General features: G+C 45.8%; 1 protein-coding gene across 1 annotated transcript; it reads left to right on the plus strand.

The window, feature by feature from the left end:
- The first annotated feature begins 467 nt into the window (after nt 1-467).
- LURAP1 (leucine rich adaptor protein 1) lies at nt 468-17257 on the plus strand. Its single transcript, XM_041739056.1, has 2 exons — nt 468-818; nt 12215-17257. Exons 1-2 carry the CDS (start codon nt 621-623, stop codon nt 12734-12736), a joined length of 720 nt encoding a protein of 239 aa, XP_041594990.1. The 5' UTR covers nt 468-620; the 3' UTR covers nt 12737-17257.
- Nucleotides 17258-19377: the final 2120 nt, after the last annotated feature.

Here is a 19377-nt window from a genome sequence, read left to right on the forward strand (position 1 = left end):
GAGCTACCCAGGTGCCCTAGAGATTACTTTAGATTAAATGAATAAATAAACTTAAAAAAATAAATTCCGTGGCTACACTGAAAGTGCATGAGGGTGTCAGTAGCTAGTTAGATTCTGACCACTGTTCTAGACCCAACCCTACCCCCCCACCCCTGGAAGCCTTTCAAAACCCTCTGCAGTTCTGGGTCACCACTGTTCCTTAAACTCCCCTATGGCTGAGGGTGCTTAGGCTTTGTTCAGCAAACACTTATGGAACGCCTGCTGTATGCCTGCTGTATGCCGGGCCGGATTCAGTCGGCAGAATGGGGAGAAGGCACTGAACTCTGCTAGCGCTCCTTCAAGTACAAATCCAAGTACATACAGATCGCCCAGCCCCACCCATTCCAGGGCCAGACGTGTGTGCGCAGCACTCGAACACACACACGCACAGGCACAGACACGCACGCACGCCGGCACAGTCTGCGCGGCTTTTCTGAGAGTTACGGTGCCCTCCGCCCGCCCCCGCGCGGCGCGGGCGGGGACCCGCCGGTTCCGCTGGGCGCGGGCAGCCGGGAGACGAGGACCCCTGCGACCCAGCCCCAGCCGGCCGGCCGCCCGGTCCTCTTCAGCCGTAGGCCCGCATGGAGGGGACTGTGGAGTCGCAGACGCCTGACCTGCGAGATGTGGAGGGCAAGTTGGGCAGGAAGACCCCCGAAGGGCTGCTCCGCGGGCTGCGAGGCGAAGGGGAGCCGGGAACCTCTGGCGCCCCGCTGCTCCCGGGGGCGCCTGGCGCGGGCCACGGCCTGGGGGACAAGATCATGGCGCTGAGGATGGAGCTGGTAAGTGTGGGCTGCGGGGGCCGGGGCCGGAGTCCCCAGCCGGGTTGGAAGGGACAGACTTAGGCACCCAGAGTTGGGCTGGAGAGGCGAGAGTTAAAACTCCCTACCTAACTCCTCGGGATCCCTCCCAGATCAATCCTTAAACCCCGGGGTTCATTAATTGCCCCTCCCAAAGGTGAGTGGGGCATTGATGGGTCCTGAAGACTTGAGGTGGGAGGCACTGGCTCCTGGAAGTTTTTCCTACCAAATAATTGGGAGGGGAGAGGTGAGGCTGGGAAGCACTGAGAACCTAGCAGAGCCCAAATCTCTCCCCACCCCACCCCACCCCACCCCACCCCACCCCTCCACCAGGGGCCATCTCTCCCCTGGCCACCGTTATGGGGCAACCAGTTTCTTCTTTTGGTGCAAACTGGGCCCCAGAGTTTGCTCATCTGAGGCCTCAGTGTTCATGACAGGATTCAGCTTGGAAGAGATCTGGGTGAAAACTGCCTGGACTAGAGCCACTAAAAACATCCTCCCTTTCCCCAAACCCCCCTCCCCAACCCCCACTTAAAGTACTTGGAAGTTCCTAGAACCCCGGGCATCAGAGTAATAGCACCATCAGCATTGGCTTCATCGCCTCTGAGCCCCCCAGGTACAGGATTTTTGTATCTTGTACCTTCTTGGGGAGGAGAGAAGGAAACAGGCACCCTCCCCCTCCTTTTTGCTGCTAGTCTAGATTCAGAGCCAGAAGGGCATTTGGGGCTGTCCAGGCTCCCCAAGGCCCTGGTTCCAGTGAAGGGGGTAATTTACACCTGCCACCACTTTGCAGCCAGTTCTGGGGAACTGAAAAATTCTCTCTGGCTCAGAACCAGGAGGCCACAGTGAGTGTGTCAGCTAATAGGTCTTTCTGGAGCCCACCATCTGCCTAGCTGGGCTGTGAGAGAGCAGAGGAGGGCATGGGGGCTCTTAGGCTGACACCGGAGCCTTCTGGGCAGAGCAATCAGGGAAGGCTCCTTGGGGGAAGGATTTAAATGCCAAGTATGTGCTTGGCCCTGAAGGTTGGAGGTAAATACCAAATTCTTCAGAGCAGGCCTGTGACTGCCCACCTGAGGGAGGGGCTTGACTTTGCTTCACTGTATAAAGTGGTGCCAGGCATCATGCTGAGCACTTGACAAAATATTCTCTTACTCCTCACAGCAACCCTATTAGGCAAGTGATATTTTATAGATAAAGAAACTGAGGCACCGAGAGGTTAAGCAACTGCCCAAGGTCGTACAAAAAGGAAAAAGCAGAGCCAGCCTTTGAACTCATCTGCCTGCACTTTACATCTTTACCATTGAGATCTGCTTTGTGCCACTTTAAAGACTTTAAAGACGCTTTATGTCATTGAAGTGGGAAAAGCAGTCATCGTTTCCCCATCGCATAGATGAGGCAGGCTTGCCGGTGTTAAGGGGCTCGCCTGGCCTCACACAGGGAACCAGTGGAGGAGCCCTGCCTCTTCTTTGGTTCTGATTCTTTTGCCTTTGATGGAGATTACCTGTCTGTAAACTTTAAAGGGGGTACATTTAACTTTTGATTAGGTCTCTGCATTCTCAACCTAGCCTGGCCTGGGACTCTGGGCTGCCCATTGAAGGAGGGCGCCTGCTGGGGGCCAGAACAGGGAAAGGCTCCCTCCCTTATTCCTTTCTCCTTCCTTGGCCAAGATGTCAGTCAGTGTCATTGTGTACTCAGCCCTGCCCACTGTGGGGGCTGGGCAGAGGGTTTCAGTGGCAGAACTGGTCCAAGCTCTCTGAACACAGTCCTTCAACTGTCCCTCTCCCAGCAATCATGCAGGGAGTGGGCAGTCATGCTCCTAAGGCCAAGGTTATTCCTGCCTCTAAGCTCCTTTTCCTCTTGCTTCCCTCCCCCTCTCCCAGGTTCAGTGAACCAGCCAGACTCTGGGGTTTGTGGGAAGGGAAACAATGGCAACCTCTCCTACTTAATCCTCCTACTCAAACAACTGTTGCTGCGACAACCCACCCTCACAGGGCAACCTGAAAAAAAGCTTTAGGCAAGGAGGGGGATGTCCTGGGTTCAAGTCCTGACTCAGCTTCTGAATCATTTTGAGGTCTTGAGTAGAGCCCTGACTTTCTGTTGGCCTCAGTTTTCCTGCCTCTTGGAGGATGAAGGGACAGGGGCTTGTGGGACCAGATAGTCCTAGTAACGATAGTCTGAGAATCTCAATCCTTGGCCAGGGAGCTGAGCCTGGAATCTCCTGGCTTTACCCCAGGGCCTGATTTGGATTGAGTAAGGAAGAAGCCATACTCGTGACCCTGGGACTGAGTAGAGTCTGATGGGGAGGTGTTAAGAGGGGTAGTGGGGGACCTGAATCTCCTCAGGGAAGAGAACTGGGTTGGAGTGGCCTTTGAGGCTGCCTCTCTCCTGAGGTGCTTACCCCTTCTGTTTCCAAAGAGATGGTATGGAATGAGTGTTTCTTTTTCTGGCAAGAAAGTGTTGCTTTTTTCTATTCTGGGGAGCCATGCTGTCACAGTCAGGGAATCCCACTGTCGCAGGGCTATACAGTCTAGTTCTCAGATTCATTTCCCTTCAACACGGTAAAGCTTAACCCCCCTGAATCCCGGAGACCACCAGAGAGGCCAAGGATAGTAAAGGCAAGAGAATCACAGCGCTGAACCTGACCTATCTGATCTGAGGCTCACGGTCTGAGTTCACAGGAAGGAGGGAGACAGACTAGTAACTCTGGTACAAGATGACAAATTATTGGAACCCAGGGTGGGCTTTCTGGAAGAGTCTTCATTAAGGAGTGACATGGTCAGGTTTGTACTCTGGAAAGATATTTTTTAAAAAATTTTTATTTTAATTTTTAATTTTTTAAACTTTTTTTAAAGATTTTATTTATTTATTCATGAGAGACACAGAGAGAAAGAGAGAGAGGCAGAGACACAGGCAGAGGGAGAAGCAGGCTCCATGTGTCAAGACAGACATGTGACTCAATCCCAGGTCTCCAGGATCACAACCTGGGCTGAAGGTGGCACTAAACCACTGAGTCACCTGGGCTGCCCTTTTTTTTTTTTTTTAAAGATTTTATTTTTAAGTAATTTCTATACCCAACGTGGGGCTCGAACCTACAATCCCTAGATCAAGAGTTATATGCTCTGGAACACCTGGGTGGCTCAGTGGTTGAGCATCTGCCTTTGGCTCAGGGCGTGATCCCGGGGTCCTGGGATTGAGTCCCACATCGGGCTCCCTGCAGGGAGCCTGCTTCTCCCTCCACTTGTGTCTCTGCCCCTCTCTGTGTGTCTCTCATGAGTAAATAAATAAAATCTTAAAAAAAAAAAAAGAGTCATATGCTCTACTGACTGAGCTAGCTAGTCACTGGTGGAAAAGGCACTTTGAATTGGAAGGGATACACTCTGTGTCCTCTGGTTGGAATGCCTCTCTTCACTGCTTAGTCTGGCTAAGTCCTACTTAACCTTTATGCCTCAGCTCATGTGCCTTTTTGTAGGAAGCATTTTCTTACCTGCCTGGGTTAGGTTATGGCCCTTTAGGTGTCATGGCCCTCTGTATAACAGTCGTTTCCCCTAGCATTTGCCACATTGGATTTTAAGTGCCTGTATCCTTGTCTTAATTTACCCATAGACTGTGAACTCTCTGAGATCAAGAAATGGTATCTTTTCTTCCTTTAACACAATGTGATGCCTATAAGAAACACTTAATGAATATTGTTTCATAACTGGACAGATTAAATTTATCTTAAGGAAGAGCAGAGAAGACTTCCTAGAGGAGGTGGCATTTAAGGCTGGGGCTTGAAGGATGAATAAAGTCAGCGGTAATTTCAATTCAAGATGGCAGATTGAACACATGCATTTACCTCTGTTTCCTTCTGAAACTTCACTAAAAAGCCAGTAGATGGATTATTTCAAAAGCCATGAAACTATTATGACAACAAACACAGGAGAGAAGATGATAGGAACAAAATTTTGGAAGCAGGAAAGCAGAAGGAAGAGTGGTAACTTAGTAGACCTGAAAAAAGCTAACTTCTAAGCCAGCAGCAAGGAAAGCTGAAAACTAAAATATTTTGCACTACAGAAACCTTCAGAGGTCTCAGGACTTAGAAGCACCAGGTATTTCTGGAATTGGGAGCACAGATGAAGCTGAAAACAAAAGGGTTTGTGAATGTCTGCTTAAGAATCGTACTCTAGGGCAGCCTGGGTGGCTCAGCGGTTTAGCGCCGCCTTCAGCCCAGGTTGTGATCCTGGAGACCCGGGATCAAGTCCCACATCGGGCTTCCTGCAAGGAGCCTGCTTCTCCCTCTGCCTGGGTCTCTGCCTCTCTCTCTCTGTGTCTCTCATGAATAAATGAATAAAAATCTTAAAAAAAAAAAAAAGAATCGTACTCTAAAATCCCCTCCCTAACTGGGCAAACAGGTGCCAGCCCCTTCTTTATTCTCACAGAAGATTCGAGATGTAAGTTTTGGAAAAGAATAGTACAGAGGGAAGTGAGGAAGGGGAAGATGGGAGGGAAGGAAGGAGACAATATAGCAGAAGAATTATTTTTAGTCTGAGAAGTTTTGTTTAATACATTTAGTTTGATTATGGACTAGGACTGTTGGTCTCACTGTTAATTTATTTGCCCCCAGTAAGCAATAATTGAAGATAGTCTCTTTTATTGTATGTCATTAATAATCTGTATAGTTTGTAGCATTTTGGTTATTTTATGTCCATATCTCCTTATTGAAAATGCAAGTTTCAAAAAAAGAAAGAAAGAAAGAAAGAAAGAAAGAAAGAAAGAAAAGAAAAGAAAATGTAAGTTTCTATCTAGAGGGACAGTTTTTCCGTGATCTTTGTAATCAGTAGACAAACCCAAAAATCATTTGTTTAATAGAATTAGAGTTGTGATATTATTCCAAAATCAGAAAAAATTCCAGGTAGAGAATTTTGTTCTGTGCTTATGTATGGTGAGTAAGTCGAGCATAGAAATAACATATAAGGGATCACTGGGTGGCGCAGTGGTTTAGCACCTGCCTTTGGCCCAGGGTGCGATCCTGGGGACCCCGGATCAAATCCCACGTCGGTCTCCCGGTGCATGGAGCCTGCTTCTCCCTCTGCCTATGTCTCTGCCTCTCTCTCTCTCTCTGACTATCATAAATAAATAATAATAATAAAAAGAAATAACATATAAAGCAAAATAGCTACCATTTATGAATTGATACTTGTCAGGCAATATCCTGTGCATGTTAATATGTTCCTTCCATTTTTAAAAATAAACCTTTATTCTTAATTTTTTTAGATTTTATTTACTTGAGAGAGATAGATAGCAAGAGATTACACATGAACAGAGAGGAGAAAGGGAAGCAGGCTCCCCACTGAGCAGGGAGCCCCATGCGGGCTCAATTCCAGGACCCTGGGATTATGACCTGAGCTGAAGGCAGATGCTCAACCACTGAGCCACCCAGGTACCTCTAAAATAAACCTTTAGGGATCCCTGGGTGGCGCAGCGGTTTGGTGCCTGCCTTTGGCCCAGGGCGTGATCCTGGAGACCCGGGATCGAATCCCACGTTGGTCTCCCGGTGCATGGAGCCTGCTTCTCTCTCTGCCTGTGTCTCTGACTCTCTCTCTCTCTCTGTGACTATCATAAATAAATAAAAAAATTAAAAAAAAATAAACCTTTAAATGAGATAGTATCCTGATTTTACAATGAAGAAATGAAGGGGAAAACATTCCAATTTCCTGTGGTTCATTAATGGCATAACTGGAATTTGAATCCAGGTGTGTTTAATTCCAGTGCCTGTATTCCGCTTAGTGTATCAGCACTTGGTCATATTCTGGTTTATCATTCTAGATGTAAGACAGTTATTTCATGAATAATTTAATAAACATTTATCAATTGATAAGATAGATCAATTTTTTTTAGGATTTTATTTATTTATTCTTGAGTGACACAGAGAGGGAGGCAGAGACACAGGCAGAGGGAGAAGCAGGCTCTCTGTGGGGAACCTGATATGGGACTCGATCCTGGGACTCCAGGATCATGCTCTGGGCAGAAGGCAGGCACTAAACCACTGAGCTACCCAGGGATCCCTCAACTGATATTTTTTAAAAAACTAGAACTAGAAGATCTCCAGATTGAGAGACACTATGTAAAGTTGAGAGCGAGAAGGATTAAGTAGGGCAGCCTGGGTGGCTCAGGGGTTTAGCACCGCCTTCAGCCCAGGGCTTGATCCTGGATTCCGGGGATCCAGTCCCACGTTGGGCTCCCTGCATGGAGCCTGCTTCTCCCTCTGCCTGTGTCTCTACCTCTTTCTCTCTCTTTCTCTCATTAACTAATAAATAGAATCTTTAAAAAAAAAAAAAAAGGATTAAGTCGGGACGCCCAGGGGGCTCAATCAGTTAGTCATTCAACTCTTCTTTTCAGCTCAGGTCACGATCTCAGGGCGGTGAGATCAAGCCCCATGTTGGGCTTCGTGCTTAGTAGGGAGTCTGTTTGAGATTCTCTCTCCCTTTGCCTCTCCCCCACCCCTATCCATACCCCCACCCCACTCCCTTGCACATGCACATGCACACACACACTCTGTCTCATAAATAAATCTTAAAAAAAAAAAAGAAAGATTAAGTAAAAAACAAGTTAAATACCCTTCCAGCCTTTCCCCTTACTTGGCAGCTTTGCTTACATTATATTCTTTTTTAAAAAAAAAAAAGATTTTATTTATTTATTCATGAGAGACCCAGAGAGAGAGAGCAGAGACACAGGCAGAGGGAGAAGCAGGCTCCTCATAGGGAGCCCGATGTGGGACTTGATCCCAGACCCTGGGATCACGACCAAGGCATATATGGTCATATGTGAGCCAAAGGCAGACACTTAACTGTTGAGCCACCCAGATGTCCCTGCTTGCATTACATTCTTGATATGGGTAGAATATGGTGAACCCAACAGAAAAATACCACAAGAGATACTGGCTAACCCAAATAACCCAGCCAGATAATTCCTAGTGAGACTCAGAGTTGGTAAGGCTCATATATGTACATAAAGCTTTCAATTAGCTTTTTATTTTATTTTATTTTATTTTTAAATTTTTAAATTTTTATTTATTTATGATAGTCACAGAGAGAGAGAGAGAGGCAGAGACACAGGCGGAGGGAGAAGCAGGCTCCATGCACCGGGAGCCCGACGTGGGATTCGATCCGGGGTCTCCGGGATCGCGCCCTGGGCCAAAGGCAGGCGCCAAACCGCTGTGCCACCCAGGGACCCCTCAATTAGCTTTTTAGAGATCATTCTGAAGTATGAGCAGCTGCTAAAGGCTCTAAGACATCTGATGAGACCCTCTAACTATATAGACATAAATAAAAAGAAAAAACACCTTGAATGAAATGGAGATAATACTGGGAGATGAGAACTTATAAAAATCATTTATTATGTCCCTAAAAAGATAAGAGATAATATTGCAGCCACAGCAGAAAGCTATAAAAAGTAAAACATTCAGGGGTCCCTTGGTGGCTCTGCATCAAGCATCTGACTCTTAATTCCAGCTCGGATCATGATCTCAGGGTCATGGGATTGAGCCCTGAGTGGAATCTGCTGGGGATTCTCTCTCTCCCTCTGCTCCTCCCCTGCTGCTTGCTCAAGTGTGTATTTTCTCTCAAATCTTCAGAAAAAAATTTAAAAAACAAAAACATTCAGAGAACTAGAATAACTCATAGAGAAATAGAAACATGACAGGAAAATATGAAAAACTTAATAGAAGGACTGATAATGTTGAAATATTTCATAAACTAGAACAAATATAGAAAAGATGGAAGAGGGAAAAAAAGGATCCATCCAGGACACCCTCTATTCAAATAATAGAAATTCCAGAAAAAAACAGAAAAATAGTGGAGGAGAAATAATCATCAAAGAAATAAAGAAAATATCCCTGAACTGATGGACATAAGCCTCCAGTTTTGGGGTTTTAAAAATATTTTATAAAAAAAGAATAAATAAAATAAAAAATATTTTATTTATTTATTCATGAGAGACAGAGAGAGAAAGAGGTGGAGACATACTCCAAGGGAGAAGCAGGCTCCCTGCAGGGAGCCTGATACTAGACTCAATCTGGGGACCCTGGGATCACGCCTTGAGCCAAAGGCAGACTCTCAACCACTTAGCCACCCAGGTGTCCCAAGTCTCCAGTTTAAAAGAGCCCAACAAAGGGTGCTTGGATGGTTCAGTCAATTGAGCATCTAGCTCTTAGTTTCAGCTCAAGTAAGGATCTCCAAGTGGATTACCGCCTCCCCTACTCCAATGGCAGGCTCCATGCTCAGCAGGGAGTCTGCTTGCCCTCTCCCTCTCCATCTGCCCCTCTTCTCTCTCCCTCTCTGAAATAAATAAATAAATCTTTAAAAAAAATAAAAGGGTCCAACAAGTGGCCAGTTCAATGGATGAAAATAGACACCTCATGGCAAATTATTGGGATAGTTTAGAACACTGAGACCAAAGAGAAAATTCTAAAAACTTCCAGAAAGAATAGGAAGATGGTCACATACAAATGATCAGGAATCCTAATGGCATCAGCCTTTTCAAGTGTAACACTGAAAATTAAAAGACAATGGAACAATGTCTTGAGTCCAGAAGAAAAATTATTTTCAGCCTAGAATTCTATATGTGTTACACTGTCAACAGTGTGAGGGGAGAAGAGCATTTTAAGACAGGTGAAGTTTCAACAAATGTAGCTCCTGTGTAGACTTTCTCAGAAAGCTACTGGAGGACCCGGAGGAAAAGCACCAGACATAATGAAGATGTAAATCAAGAAAGAAGAAGACATGGGACCCAGGAAACCAGGCTCTGACCCGGGAAAAGAAGCAGAGAATCCCTAGGATGACGGTGAAGGAGGATCCCTGGAGGACGGTTGTGTAGGAGGCTCAGATTGGAGCAGATCAGAAGGCTCCTGAAGAGCTCCCTCTAAGAACACAAAATAAGTAGAATATGTGATTTGTTTAAATGCCTTGAGGGGAAGGGGCACCTGGGTGGTGGCTCAGTGTCTGCCTTTGGCTCCGGGCATGATCCCAGGATCCTGGGATGGAGTCCCGCATCAGGCTCCCAACAGGGAGCCTGCTTCTCCCTCTGCCTGTGTCTCTGCCTCTCTCTGTGTCTCTAGTGAATAAGTAAATAAAATACTAAAAAAAAAAAAAAAAAAAAATGCCTTGAGAGGAAAACTCAGACATTTGGGAGGGGGTTTTGTGATAACTTACTGATCACTATGTAGCAAACTAAGCAATAGAGGAGTAGTAGTATAGTGTAGTAGTAATATAGTCTGATAATAATGAATAATTATATAAGGTTTGATATATATATCTATTGTTATTCTAAGGTATAATTTTTTTTAAAGATTTTATTTATTCGTGAGAGAGACAGAGGCAGAGACACAGGCAGAGGGAGAAGCAGGCTCCATGCAGGGAGCCCGATGCAGGACTCGATCCCAGGACCCCAGGATCACACCCTGGGCCGAAGACAGGCGCTTAATCGCTGAGCCACCCAGGGATCCCTAAGGTATAATTCTAAACATGAAGTAAGAAATGAAAAGTAAGCATAGTAAACTATACAACTTAGCTATGAATAGCGTTTCCAAATCCTTATAAGGTAATCACCGAATAACTCATTTTATTGCATATATTGGGGATACAGAGAAATGGGAAAGGTGTCTGTGTGGCAGAGGAATGGGTAGTAGGATGAAAGTTAAATCCTTAACTTTCCATCATGTGGGAAGTCAACAGAAAGCACCTACAACTTAAAAGTCAATGAGTAGGGACGCCTGGGTGGTTCAGTGGTTGAGCATCTCTCTTCCACTCAGAGTGATCCCGTGGTCCTGGGATTGAGTCCTGCATCTGCTCCCCAAAAGGAGCCTGCTTCTCCCTCTGCCTATGTCTCTGCCTCTCTCATGAATAAATAAATACAATCTTAAAAAAAAAAGTCAATGAGTAGCATGTTATTTGGATATTCGAAGATAAGCACCAAAATAAACACCTAAAAAAAATGGATACTAGTTGTCTGTGGGAAGTGAGATTTAGGGTTAGGATGGGAGCCTATTGCTTTCAAGATAACTGCCTCTTTATGTGCATCCATTACATTGATTAAAAGGAAAACTAGAGACGCCTGAATGGCTCAGCAGTTGAGCACCTGCCTTCGGCCCAGGACGTGAACCTGGAGTCCCAGGATCGAGTCCCACATTGGGCTCCCTGCATGGAGCATGCTTCTCTCTCTGCCTATGTCTCTGCATCTCTCTCTCTGTGTCTCTCATGCATAAATAAAATCTTTTTTTTTTTTTAAAAGGAAAACTAAATAAAACAAAATCAGAAAGTCACGTGTGACAAGACCTGGGGCTCCCAGGGAAATATACCTAAGGAATAGCTGAGAGAAGGGCCAGGGCTATATTTTGACAGCTTTTGGGTGTCGACAGATTTTATTCTCATTGCAGCACAAAGCTCAGAAAGGCTCTTGAGAAGGGGAGGGGCAGATCCAGACTTGTGTTTGGGGAAAATAACTTCTGGCATCTGAGCTGGGAGGGACCCTGGAGATGACCCAATAAGTTATCCTCACTCCCAGTATAGACAGAGAGACAGGTGTGTGGTGAAGACAAGCCCTGAATCCCCAGCCAATAGGATTCTGACCCTTTGAACAACAGCTGCCAACACCCTGAAGGGTCTGGGGGACCAGGTTAGCTTCCTCTTTCTTCCATAGCTCTTGCCTCCCTTTGGCCCAGTCCACTTCCTAATCAGCACCAGGCAACTCAGCCTATTAGGCTGTTCTTTGAATGTGGACTGTTTCAGTAGTTAATACCCTATCTATGAAGTTCAAAGCTCAGTAGGATCAGATTTCAATACTAAACATTTACTGAGACCTTACTCTGTGTTTAGCCCGATGTTGCATACTTAATAAACAGCATCTCAGACTTCTCGCGGCCATCCTGTAGATGAGTGAGTTAGCCCTGTTTTACAAACAAGGAAACTGAGGCTCAGAAAATGTAAGAAAGTTGTCCACAATCATATAGCTAATCAGTGGTAGAACTGAGATTCTTTTTAAAGATTTTATTTCATTCTTGTAATTTATTTATTTGAGAAAGAGAGCACAAGCAGGGGGAGCAGCAGAGGGAGAGGGAGAAGCAGGCTCCGCGGGGCTTGATCCCAGGACCCCGAGATCATGGCCTTCACCTTGGGTCTTAATCGATCTTAACCGATTGAGCCACCCAGGCGCCCCCAGAACTGAGATATTTAACAACAATCTGTCTGCTTCTAAAGCCCACACTCTAAAACCCACCATGCTTCTATTCCCAGGCTTCTTGAAATTGAGGCGTAGTTGGCTGAGCTACAAAATGGGGCCTCTGGAAAGATTTGGGAAACCCATGTCTCAGAACCTTGGACTAATTCCTTCTCCCACTCCCCCAGGCTTACCTGCGAGCCATCGATGTGAAGATCCTGCAGCAGCTGTTGACCTTGAATGAGGGCATCGAGGCTGTGCGCTGGCTGTTGGAGGAGAGGGGGACACTGACCAGCCACTGCAGCAGCCTCACCAGCAGCCAGTATAGCCTGACAGGCGGGAGCCCAGGCCACTCAAGGCGAGGCAGCTGGGACAGCCTGCCAGACACTAGCTCCATGGACCGGCTGGACAGTCTCTCCATTGGCAGCTTCCTAGACACGGTGGCCCCCACCGAGCTGGATGAACAGGGCCCCCCTGGTGCTCCCCGCCCTGAGACGGACTGGGCAAAGGTTATACCCAGTGGGGACAGGGCCAGGAATGAGGTGGACCCGACAGCCAGCAGACTAGGGAGCTTGAGGGCTGTATGGAAGCCCCCAGGGGAGGGGCTCCATGGTGGACCTCCTGAGCCCCTAGAGGATGAAGGTGCCAAACTGGGCTTTGAGGCCCATTGGTACTGGGGGCAGTGCCAGGATGATGTGACCTTCTTATAATAACTTTCCCACCCTTTTGTATTCCTGTGGCTCTTTCATCGCTAGGCCCTGGTCTCCCTAGAAGTTTATTCTCCCTCATTCTGGGGCTAGGAAGAGGCTACATTGAAATCAGTTACCATGGAAACTGGTCTTACCATCCTTTTGGTCCCTGAGGAGGCTGTCCTTTATCCCTCCATTATTGGGACCCTAGAGCTATTTCCACAGATACATTGACTCTAGAGGCTTGGCCCGTGGCTCCTGATGTGATAGTATCTCTTCCCAGTGCCCCTGCAACTAGGTCAGGATTTGAGGGATTTAGGAACCCTAGGAGATCACTGAAGAAGAGACGGGGGTGCAATGACTTCACCCAACATCTTGGAGCCTTGGCCCCCCTCTTGGCCAGGATGGAGATTGTGGAGGGACATGGACATTCAGGGCCAACCCTCCATGGATTGGCCCTCCCAGAAGCCTTTGGGGTTGGTAGAACCACCCCTTCCTGTCTGGTGAGTGATGTCACTTCCTGCCAAGATGGGTTAGCCTCTCCCTGGTATGGGTCCTTAGGGGTCAGTATGCAGGTGGCTGAGCCCCTGCTGCTAAGTGAGACCATACCATTTATTCTCTATACCATTATTTCTTGCAAGTGGGGACATTCCCCCCTCCTGGGAGGAAAGCTGCTCACTGCCAGGGATTTGTGCTTCTTTTCAGAAAGATTCTTACTTTTTAAATGGAATGTTCTCATTTTAGTCCAGAGGGTCTCACTTCCTCTGTGGCCACATTCCTGTCTGATGCTAGCAGCCCTATATCTGTGCGTTTAGGAAGGGAAATGCCGGGGCCTCTACCCACAGCTCTCACAAGTTTGTATGGCCTGCCCTATTTGGTCCCCTGTCTTACCCTGTCCGTGGCTTGCCCCCCTTCTTGTATTCTGGCTCCAAATCTGTCTGCCAGGAGGTTCAGCTTTTGTGTCTCCACACCTTCTCGGTTTCCACTTCCACTTCGGGGCCTCAGGCCTTTTATATGCAGATGAGTTTCCCCATTTCTCCCCCTAAACACCTTCTTTCCCCATTGCTGATGGAAATCTGAGGGAGGAGAAGCTTGAAGTTTCTGGGCTCTGGGGAGGTGTATCATAATTTCCAAAGTGGGGAGGTGTCTTCTCTGGTCCCATGATTTCCCTTCCCCCATCCTGCCCGGGACCTTCCAGCATAGGGTCACAAGGATGCCTGCCAGAGGCTGAGACACAAGAACTCCCCTTGTCTGGGTTACAATGGATGGTGGGGGGTGCGGTGTGGCAGGGAAAGACAGAGGCCCTTTGGTCCTAGGGCCCACATCCTGGGAGGGGGAGAGATGGTGAGTGGGGGAAGCCTGCTTTCCTTCCTCCCTTAGAGCAAGCCCTAGATGCCTGGGACCTGAGGAGAGGGCAGGAGACCGGTTCTGGGCCTGGGTCCTAGGACCCTAGGGAATTACAACGAAGAAAGAATTCACAGAAGCTGCCAACCTGGGGCCCAAGGAGGGGACAGATTGGGCGGCAGGGACAGTGGTGGTGAGGGCAGGGGCTGTGACTAATGTCAGAGAATGAATTCTTGGCAATTAACCCTTGGAACCCCAGCTAACTGCCCCTATTTTGGTCCTTGTCTTTCCTGGGGCCTGAGACTAATTATAGGAAGGCAAAAAAGAGAAAAGGATGTCAGGTGATCCTTACCTAGTTGTTGTGCCGTCTTGTGTGGAGGTGTCTTCCTCCAATCCTAAAATAACTCCTGCAGTTTCTTTACTTTTCTTTCTCTGCTGGGGAAGGGAAGGAAGCCAAGTTCATCTCCACTTCCCCTAAATTCCTCAGGTTTTGTTCTGCAAGCACTGCGCCGGTCGTTTGGCGGCAATACATTCAGTCTGTAGCTCTCGCCTAAAGACTCTCTCCTATCTCCTCAAGGCGATGGAACTCTCTAAAGCATATTCTTAGCCCCTCCTCCTTTGCCACCTGCCAGCCCTCTCTGTGCCACTTCTCCTGGACTTGGGGCACCTGCCGCCCCCTCAGGCTGGGAATTCAGATACCCCTTTCCAGTGCCTACTCTGTTGCCATTTTGTAATGTACTCTTGGGTAAACTACCTTTTCATTTCAAAGCCTTGTATTCCTTTTTGAAGGAATAGTGTACTCCTTTGGGTAGGCTACACACTTCTGAAGAGGTTGCGCACCCTCTTGTGGCCGTTATGTACCATTGCCGGGGTAACTGCACAGAAGCCCTAAGTTCAAGGAGACAGAAGACCAGCCCCTTTGTGCACAGACAGGTAGAGAGACAGGCCTGAAGAGGGCCGAGACTTGTCCAGTGTCACCATTGTAGATCTACACCAATGCTGGGTTAGAGAGCCCCTTGCCTGTCTGCCCACAGTGCCATCACTTGGTCAGACTGTTGGTTCCTTCACCCCACCCAGTTAACATCACCCAAGCCGAAAGAACAGAAAGAAATTTCTCCAGTTTAATATTTGGGTTCTTAACCCCACTCTAGAGAGGCAGCTCAGTGTTTGGAGAAAGAGCTATAGGCTCTGAGGAAGGAGAACCTTGGACCTGGATTGGGTAGAGGGCTCATGAATCTGGACTGCAGATATAAGAAAAATCATCCTGGACCAACTGTTTTTCCAGGGAAGCTCAGCATTTCAGACCTGGAGGTTAGAAGTGGGGTGGGGGTGGGGAGATTTGGGATGAGGAAATCCAGATGGGTCCTGTGGAGTGGGCGAGGAGCTCCCCAGGTCAAGGGAGTACAGCTGGGTAGGCACATTTGGGTAAAGGCCAAGATGAGACTGCTCATGGCTGCTGCAGAAACAAAGCCCAGGAGGGGAAAGTGGGGTGCTGACAGAATGAGTCCATGAAGGAGATACAAGGCAAGTGTAAGGGCCCACATTTAGTAAGGCTAACACTGGGCCGACTGGAAGCTCAGTGGCAGCCTAGGGGAGAAGGGCTCGGAGCTTATAGCAGACAAGCTCACTGTGCATGGTGCCAGGGGCTACTGGGTGTTCAGTGACACCTGATGATTGAATGAAAGAATGAATGTGTGTAAACCCACCAGGAGATGTGACCTATTTTCTTAAAAAGTGGGTAATTAGATAGTAGGAGGTAACTTAAAACCTTATTCTATTTAATTCAAAGCAACCCTATAACTAACGCATTCCTAACAATGTATGGTTGCTTAGACGTTTGCTCAAGGTCAGAGAGGTACGAAATCAACTATGATATGAACCTGAGTCAGCCGACTGCTTGGGCGCCCAGGAAGCCTTCCCTGATTCTTCACTTGTCACTGTCACAGACGTTACTCTTCTAAGAGAACAGGTTATGCTGCTCAGTGGCAGGGCCAGTGTACTAGCGCCCTACCGCCGCTGTAATGAATGAGCACAACTTAATGGCTTAAAACAACACAAATTTAATATATTACAGTTCTGGAGGTCAGAAGTCTGAAATCGGTTTCACTGGGCTGAAGTAAAGTCAAGGTGTTGACCTATCTGTATTCCTCCTGGAGACTCTAGAAGAGAATCCATTTCTTTGACTTTTCTGGCTTCTAGAGCCTGCTTGCATTCCTTGGTTCATGGCCCCTTCCTCCGTCTCCAAGGCAGTAGAATGGCATCTTCTCTCCTCTCTGACCTCTGCTTTCATTTCTTCTAAATCTATTTTCTCTTATGAGGATTATGTTGTGATTACATACGCTTGGGAGTATATTGGGCCCACTGGGAAGATCTAGGATCATCTCCCCACGTCAAGATCCTTACTTAACCTTATCTTCAAAGTCCCCTTTGTCATAAAAGGTAAGATATTCACAGGCTTTGAGGATTAGAACATAACATCTTTGGTGGAAGGGCCATTATACAGCCTACCAAAAGCAGAGATGGAGGGTGGGTAGATGGATGCACCCAGCATCCATCTGTGTTTTGTCCAGATTCCCTAAGCTTGAAGTGAAGAAGGGTGGCAGGAAGATGGGTGGCCAAGGGGAAGGTGGCCAGGTCCAGGTCCCATGTCTGGAAAGTGTGCAATGTGCCTCTTACATCAGCACTACCAGGAAGAGCTGAGACGGAAGGGAGAAATTCTCAGTTTAGGGAATTTTGAGGCTTGACACTTTCCTAGTGAACATGGTAGTGGATTCCAGCAGGCTCTGTCTTCAACACTGCCTCCTCTCTAAAACCATTCTGTGCTCCTCAAGGCAGAAGATAATTGCCAGCAAACTAGTCTGGGCTCTCTCTGAAAAGGGTAGATTCATTGTCACCTTTTTAAATCCTTATGTTTTATTCCTTAATAAGTTAAACCATGCCTCTCAGAACATGGTGAACTCTCATCCTCAGTTAATAACTAGGGCCTTTATTGCTTTATTTTCTTCTTTGATCCCTGACCCCTATTCTCATTCCTCTCCCTGACCTAGGCACACCCTCTAATGTTTTAGTATGTGTTTGGATATATTTGTATGGTTAAAAAAATATGTAATTGTGTGCTTATGTGTTTTAATATATATAAATGGTATTCTTTACTACTATAAGCTAACTTCCACAATAAATTGCCCCGTATTTCAGCGATTTAACGCAGTAAAGATTTATTTTTCACTTAAGCACAGGTGTTCCTGCCTAGACAGCTCTCTTCCACTGTCCATTTCAGGTCCCAGGCTCCTTCCATTTTTCAAGTGGTGATAGCCTGATTCTGCATCATAAAGTTCCTGTCAACTTTTTCCAAATTGTTTTAATATCCATTAACGTCTGTTTCATAAATTGGCTATTTCACAAGATATTACAAAATGATGACTTTTATTAGTTCTAATTCTATACAGAAAATCTTTTTCACATCCTCTAGACCATTTGGTTACCCTAAAATAAAGTTTATACCAGAATAGCAAGATGAATGCTTAAATCTCTTACTGCACTTATCCCTTTTAAACTAGTAAACTGATGCCCTAGCAACTCGGTGTTCAGCTATTTTGTTTTGTTTTACTCTCTCTTTAAATTATTGTGAATTTGTAGTTTTTAATATATTTAATGTCTTTTAATCACTTGTGTTTATTTTGTTTTATATCATACAAAATTTCAAGAATATACAAAAATAGAGAAAACAGTACAGTTGACCCTTGAACGATGGCATAGGTTAGGGGCACTGACCCCTTGCCCAGCTGAAAATCCGCATGTAACTTTTGACTCTGCAAAAACTTAACTACTATTAGCTTACCGTTGACTGGAAGCTTTATTGGTAACAAAAACAGTTGATTAACACATATTGTATGTTATATGTATTACATATTTTTTCTTACAATAAAGTAAACTAGAAAAAATAAAATGTTATTAAGAAAATCATAAGGAAGAGGAAGTACATTTACAGTACTGTACTGTATTTATAAAAACAAAATCCATGTATAAGTGGACCTGCACAGTTCAAACCCATGTTCTTCGAGGGTCAGCTCTATAGTGTATAACCCCCCCCCACAAACACACAAACATACATATGATAAAATACCTCATGAGTACATATTAATACTTTCAATTCACATTCAAGATTAAAGAGCTTTTACTCAATCTCTTGTCTAGCCCCTTTTTTTCTATACTGAGAATCTTGATTTTCAAGGACATGGGTGATAATAAAATTAGAATCCTCCATAATTACTCATTTCTTTTATCTCATCCACAAAGCACTTTCAGAATAACAATATTCATACTACCACCAATATGATTACTGAAAACATTAAGAAGGTATTTTACAAATGTATTTCCCATTCTCTACCTCATTAAAAAACATAGTAGGGACGTCTGGGTACCTCAGTGGTTGAGCATCTGCCTTTGGCTCAGGGCATGATCCTGGGTCCTAGGATTGAGTCCTGTACTGGGTTCCCCACAGGAAGCCTGCTTCTCCCTCTGCCTATGTCTCTGCCTCTCTGTGTGTGTGTCTCTCATGAATAAATAAATAAAATCTTAAAAAAAAAAAACCTTGTAGTAAATCTACATTGCCAGGGAATATAATCATTATATATCTTTCCTTCTTAGCCTTATTATATAGTTTTAGTTCTATAAGTAATCTTTTTTCTTTTTAAAGATTTTATTCATTTATTCATGAGAGACACACAGAGAGGGGCAGAGACTTAGGCATAAGGAGAAGCAAGCTTCTTGCAGGGAGCCTGATGTGGGACCTGATCCTACCCCAGGATCATACCAGGATCAAGCCGAAGCCAGACGCTCAACCACTGAGCTACCCAGGCATCCCAGTTCTACAGGTAATCCTGTAATTAATATTAATCTCTAGTCTTTACGTCATTCTACTCAGTTATCTGAAGCTGATTTTCTAATAGATTCCCCAGGAAGGGCACTTGGCAACAGTGTTCTCTGAGATCTTGCATGTTAATAAGTTTATGCCCTTTATACTTACAAAGTCTGTTTTGCTAGGTTCACACTTTCCTTTCTTGGGTCTCTTAAATGTTACTTTATTTTCTTCTGGCATAAAGTGGTACTGTTAAAGTCTCATGATGATTTAAATTTCCTGTGGTGTATATGTGTGTGTGCTGAGATGCCCAAAGGATTTTTTTCATTTTCTTTAAAGTTCAGTCATTACAGAAGTACCTGGCTGGCTAAGTCAGAGGACCCTATGATTCTTGATCTCAGGGTTCTAAGTTCAAGCCCCATGTTGAATGTAGAGGTTACCTAAAAATAAAATCCTTAAC

The sequence above is a fragment of the Vulpes lagopus genome, chromosome 23 (assembly GCF_018345385.1).
Source record: "Vulpes lagopus strain Blue_001 chromosome 23, ASM1834538v1, whole genome shotgun sequence".
NCBI classification, from domain to species: Eukaryota; Metazoa; Chordata; class Mammalia; order Carnivora; family Canidae; genus Vulpes; species Vulpes lagopus.

Excerpts from the sequence above, each read along its gene's own strand:
- LURAP1 (XM_041739056.1), top strand. The coding sequence starts at position 621 with ATGGAGGGGACTGTGGAGTCGCAGACGCCTGACCTGCGAGATGTGGAG. Across the intron at positions 819-12,214 it reads TGGCGCTGAGGATGGAGCTG|GCTTACCTGCGAGCCATCGA; the intron begins GTAAGTGTGGGC and ends CCACTCCCCCAG.